Here is a 6,476-nt window from a genome sequence, read left to right as displayed (position 1 = left end):
CTTACTTCTCTCTCTCTCTCTCTCTCTCTCTCTCTCTCTCTCTCTCTCTCTCTCTCTCTGTCTTTCTGGCACGACTTTTATCATAAAGGTCGAACAAATTCGAGTTGCCAAATCGTACCTTCTACGGCTATCCTTTCTGAAACTGTCTGCGATCATAAATGTTGCATGAGCATCCAAAGTGATTGACATTAATATGTAAGCGTTACAAAAGAAAAAAAACACACGGATGTATTTGTTTCAAGACATAATAAACGGTATCAACTTTAATAATTCATTTTATTTGATATTTTCTTCTATTTGTAATATTTTTTATGACTCTCTTCCATATTTCTTATGACTACTCTTTTTCAATAAATGAAAAATATGATATGAAAAAAAGTACAAAAAATTAAAATTCAAAAACACGCACACAAATTATTTTAAACACATTTATCTCAGAAGAGAAAGGAAAATCTATTTTTCATATTTGCTTCGCACATCATAAATTATCTCACTTTACAATGTTTTAGTTTTTATATATTTATAGTTGTTAATGTAAAGGAAGGTAGTATTTGATTTTTCATGTTAATTCTCTCTCTTTTTCTCAATCTCTATCTCTTTCCTCTCTTTCTCTCCCTCACTTCTATCAAGAAAAATCTATTTTTAGTTTTATATGTACTTCTTTAATTACATTATGCTTTTATTTCATTGGACGATAGTAATTTAGCCTAAACGATTTTAATTACCTCAATTCCTATGATGCGTAATCAGATTTTAATGTATACTTTAGATGATGAAATAATTCAAGGTCTTTTATTCAGTTCATAGCTGTCTATTTCGTATAGCCCAGGTCTGTTAGTAGTATAGACAGACTAGACCATTTTGACCGTCTAGAACCTGTAACGGTATCGTTAAAAGATGCGTCACGAATGGAATATCAATGTTACTTTTTGGATATTTCACAACTAACGTATATTCCATCCACTATACTATTTCGCTTCAACCTATCCTTTTCTCTTCTCGCTATCGTTTCTTTTTTATACGTTTTTTTTTAATATAAAAAAGTAAGAAAATTTCAAAATTATAAGTGATAATCGGAATTTAAAAAAAGATATTACTTTGTTTGTTTGTCTATTTTTTGTCTATTTTTTAATAACATTAAACAAGAATTTCTAGGACTGTAAATGTCAAAGCACAACAAGAAAAGAAAGAAAGCTTTTAATAGTCAATCTGGATCCTATGTGAATTTATGTACTATTTATGTGATTATTTGCATTGCGCGCCGAATTGATTTTTTTGGCCTTGAAACACAAACCACTGAACTACAGTAATAACATCACAAATTAAATTGCCTAGCAATTTAATAATTTGATGCTCATAGCCTTCTTATAAAAATTTTAGTAATGCTGAATAATATATTGAATAATATATTAAAATTATTTATATGCAGTGCAAAGACCATATTTTACTGTTATTGTGTAATTTTAAGTAAATAACGTTCAAAAAGATAATAACATTCATAAAGAAGAATCTAGAGTCATAGGGTTCATTATTAGAGTTTGGAAATCAGTTTGAAAATTGGCCCTGATGAGCTTCAAATATGTAAACAGAAACTTGATGTGCAATTAAAAACTCCCTAAAACTCTGAGTTTTATAAATAAATTATTTTTTTTAATTCCGTCCGTCACATTAAATCTGTCATTTTTAATTTTTTATTTTTGATCTCAAATTCAAATAAAGCATTATCAAATTATCCCATAAGCTAAATTTTATAAAAATTGAGCCAGCTTATAAAAAAAATGACCTAAAAAAGAGTCCACAAAGGGTAAAACTTTTAAATCAACATGTAATAATCAGTTAAAATATTCAATGTAAGTTAATTATTCATATATTCAAGAAAGACAATTAAGGCATTGTTGTACTTATAGTCGCTATAAAATGAAAATTATATTTAATACTACGGAACACCATATATATATTCGGTTGTCATTGTCTACAGAACATTCGTCTATAAACGTCCTCCATTCGACGTGACCGTCTGCAACCTCTAACGGTGTTAACAAAAAAAAAAACCAGACGACAAACCAGGCGAATGTCCTTGAGTGTTTAGTACTTGAATGTCCGCTAGAAGCGGTGGTATGATTACCCAACACGAACTCGTATAATCTGCGTATGCGACAATCCCACGCAAACATGCAGAGTTATATCAATAACTATATGTGATCGTCATATCTGTCAATTTTCTGTAACCTGTTGGTTATATTTCAGAACGATTTGTCTTCATTACAAAGATACGAATCGGAAATTTAATTAGTTTCGTGATCAAGTTTAGTACTTAATTGATTAAATTAACTTTGACTAATATTAAGTACTTATTTATCAAATGCTGTCTACTTTTGATTATATTTCGTAATGAATTACAATTATTACTATAATTATGTTCTCAAACATTATTCATTTTTTATTTTTATAAATTATGATGTCAAATCGTGCACGTATTAATTGTGCAATTTTTTTGAAGAAATAAAATATGTAAAAACTATTGATCAACATGTCCTTGCAATTCTACCTAGTAGGTAATAATCGGCTGATCGATTTACGGCAAAGGTGAAAAGCCACGTATATGGAACACAGCAGATGGCCAAAACTCATCTATGCGATGCCATTTTTTTTGCAACACGTACCAATGGTTTACAAATATATGTAAAAACGATTGATGTAGCTATCTTTAAAAACTAGATGACTTTTTCCATAACTTTTTGAAACCTTCTAAAATTTTATACACAAAATATGCTAAAGTGATATTCTAGGAAATAAGTTGGGATCGATTAAGGGAGCAGAAAAAAGGCTTCCTAATTTTCTTCAATAAAATTTCTCGAGTTTAAAATTGAAAAACAGTGATTTTACATCAAACTTTTTATAAGAAAAATAAAATCTGTTTTGTATGCATTTCGAATAAAATTTTCACATAGCTTATAGAGATGACAGCTCAACTTAGAACAAGTGATTACATAATCTATAAACGTATCATAGCGTTTCATTGAGTCAACTTATAGAGAACAAGCGCTCGACAATAAAAAAGTGTGAGACGTTCGTACATATATTGTTCACTTCATGTTTCGGCGCGTATTTTCGACTGCCATCCGCGAGTACCGAGTCAGGGCCTCGCAATGATACCTGCTCGCTTTGGCTAACGTGACGACCGGTGTGTGTAGCGATCTAACAGAAAAGGAATGGAGAGACGCAGCGTAAGAGCAATGCCCCTTGGGTCAGGTTCAGTACCCTTTGGCACTGGCACAAGGCACTCGGAGAACGACGTAACCGGCATGGTCTGCGCACGTATAGGTGTACGCGAACACGCGAACACCTACTTGCATGCGAAATAGCCTTTTCGCGACGCGATAGATAAAAAACTGAACGAGACGTTCCCTTCTTCTCTCCGCTTTCCCTTCCTCCTCCCCCCCCCGCCCCTCCTCCTCCTCGCTCGTCCTCTTCTTGCGCGCGTTTCGTAAATTAGGACAGCCCTTCGCGCATCTACTGTAACTAAATCTCTCGTATCCTGTGCGAAACATTCTCGAACATCATCGAAAAATTATGCCCATCTTGCGAATATCACGTCTCAAGATGTTTCACAAATCGAGAGATTCTATGACGACGTCAAATAATATTATATATAAAACAAATATTATTATATACAAAAAAATAAGGCTCCCAAGAAATAAATCGTAATAAATTGTAAATTAAAAAACAAGTCCAAGTGCGAGCTGATACTAAGTGGATCGTGTAAAAAATATATTAATAAAATAAAGATACAATTTAGACGGTTATTAATGTAACGTCTTTCTTTTATAGAAAGAAAAAAAGAAAAATTTATTAACGGAATTATATTCGGACAAATGGTTGTGTGTCGCTAAATTTAATTTTCTTTAATCCTCTGAAGGATTAAAGATGCTGATAATTAGGTGGGTCTGTTGGACCCACCTAATTATAAATCTCCTTATCAAAAATGACAAATAATTCAAATTTTTTTATGTTGTGTCTTCAAATTTGGGTTATTCTCACTATAAGATTATTCTTAGTATTTATTCTCTTTTATTTGAATTATATCATTTTAGTTTCTTAAAATTAAGTTTCTTAAAATTAATTAACATAAATATTTTTTTTAATAACATAAATTAAATAAGTCTTACAGACCGAGCGTCAATATAGTTACAGATTTAGTTAAAGTTACAGATTTTAGTTTCGGAGGATTTAAATTCTTTGTAAATTTTAATAATAATTAATAAAGAAGAAAATATTCTCTTTTGCTGTTTCTTACGCTCTTACGATCAAATTTTACACTCATCAATATTTCGCCCCGCGCAGAAATGACGAATGAAACGTTCGGAATTTCCGTCTTCGTAGATTTCCTGCATGTGTTTTATCATACGAATGTATTTCTATACAATTTCAGCTGGTGAATGGCCTAGACGTACCTCGATACATTTGCGAGACGGAGGTTATGGATGTAAATGTTACCTCGGCGGCGGCCGTGATGGAATACACCATCACTTCCGGTAATCATACCAGCAAGAACGCAAACGGGAACATCATCACCCTTACGCTCAAGAACAATCATCTTATCGTAGAAACAGAGGAACGTGCGGTACGTATGTTATCGTTGGAAATTTTATTAGTCGCATATTATCGCTGTAACGCGATAGGATTTTTCAATGTTTCGCGACACGCTAATGTGCCGCAAAGGATGTAGTGTAAAAAGTTGAAAGAAGGTAAAACGAAGCGAAAAAAAAAAATTAGAAATAAATAAGAAAAGCGACGTGAAATAAAAAATATTTACAAAATTGTAAAAATTAACTAAATTATATTTACTCTCATTTCAATCAAAGCGATATCGCCTTTGTAATAAAATTATTTTTAGAACATAAAAAAGATAAAAACTAAGACATTAGAACTTTATTGTATATTTTTTAATGTGTATATTTTTTAATGTGTCGTATTAGCAATATCTAATAAAAAAGCGATATCAGTAAAAATGTTATGCTGGACACACTAATGAAGTGTGGATCTAATGATGTATCTTGATAAATTTAACTTGATATTTAATCTTTAAGTAACACTCCAAACAAATTTTATCTTTATAGTTACATTTTTTAACAACATATGTTAATGTAGAATTAAATTTATATTATTTTTTTGAGATAGGAAAATGTAAGAATAATTAATTGTGAGACTTTAGTCAATTCTTCTTATTCTTTTTTTTTCAGAACAAGATTTCTAAAATAACTATCCGTAGAATGCTATAGTCACCTCTCTATTAAAAATTAATGTGCCACAAATTAAAAATAAAAAAATATTGCTACAACGAAATATTACTTACATGAATCCTCTTCTTTTCTTCCACGTTTATTCTAAACAATGAGGCAAATGAAACTGTAGCGAAACTACGGCGAAATCGTAATAATCAGGTCAGACTGACTCGTTCTGGCTGAAAGGAGTAGATTCGTAATTATCGAACTTGGCCGACCCTGGTAAGGTCGGAGGTTACCACCGAGCAATTTCGCCCCCACCTATCGTCCTACTTACGGTCTCGTCTTATTCGCGGAGACTCGAGTCGAAGATTCTCGAAATTCGTCCGTCGAGCCATTCGCCTCTGCCGACACCTACGTTTCCTCTTCCTCTCTGACCGCAGCGCATTCCCTTTCCCCTTTCTTCCTCTCTTCTTCTTTCTATCGTCTGTCTCGCACGCTTCCTCATTTCCCACCCTGATCTCTCTAAATGCTCTACACTCGCTCTGCTTTTATCCATTCTTCTCGTACGTATGTACCTAAAATGCTCCAACTTTCGAACAAGGAAAAGGCGTGGAATTGATTCGTATAAGGCTAGTATTAAAAAAGAAAATAAAAAGAAAAAAATAATGAACTGAGTATGTATGAATTCCCGTGAATTGAAATGTTTGGCCAGAATAATAAAAATTTTGAATTTAATCGAATATCATTGCCTTAGAAATTTGCTTTGTACTCTACATTATGTTTTTTTCAAATATTGTTTTGTCACTACTGAACAATTACTCAATGTTAAGTAACTAACGTTTATTGCATCTATTATTTTTGCGTATATAAATATATATCTCGCAGGCCGATATTAATCGGTTCTTATATATATAGGATGAATATTACTCTAAAAAATTTTAAGGGACGATTCTTCATAAATTCAAATTTGATATGACTATACATATGTCAGAAACGGTTTAATTTCAAAGATATCGAAGTCGAAGAAAAAATTTTGTTTTTTTTTCAAAATTTTTGAAAATTACTCGGGTCATTTTGATGAAAATTTAAATGAAAGTTTTAAAATAACCCGAGTGATTTTCGAAATTTTTGAAAAAGAAAAAACAAAATTTTTCCTTTAACTAGGACATATAAAGTTTTATGAAGGAATTATCTCTCTTATAATATATATATATATATATATATATATATATATATATATATATATAT

The 6,476-nt window shown here is 31.4% G+C and overlaps 1 protein-coding gene across 1 annotated transcript in view; it reads left to right on the top strand.

Annotated features, from left to right (window-relative positions):
• LOC105618557 overlaps positions 1-6,476 on the top strand; it is a 28,622-nt gene that overhangs the window by 17,514 nt on the left and 4,632 nt on the right. Inside the window, exon 4 of the mRNA XM_012200088.1 lies at positions 4,433-4,624. Coding sequence (XP_012055478.1) covers positions 4,433-4,624 — 192 coding nt within the window. The remainder of the gene's footprint in view (positions 1-4,432; positions 4,625-6,476) is intronic.

This window comes from Atta cephalotes (genome assembly GCF_000143395.1).
Source record: "Atta cephalotes unplaced genomic scaffold scaffold00017, whole genome shotgun sequence".
Classification (NCBI taxonomy): domain Eukaryota; kingdom Metazoa; phylum Arthropoda; class Insecta; order Hymenoptera; family Formicidae; genus Atta; species Atta cephalotes.
Note: the sequence above shows the minus strand (reverse complement) of the source record. Positions and strands in the feature narration are given on the sequence as shown.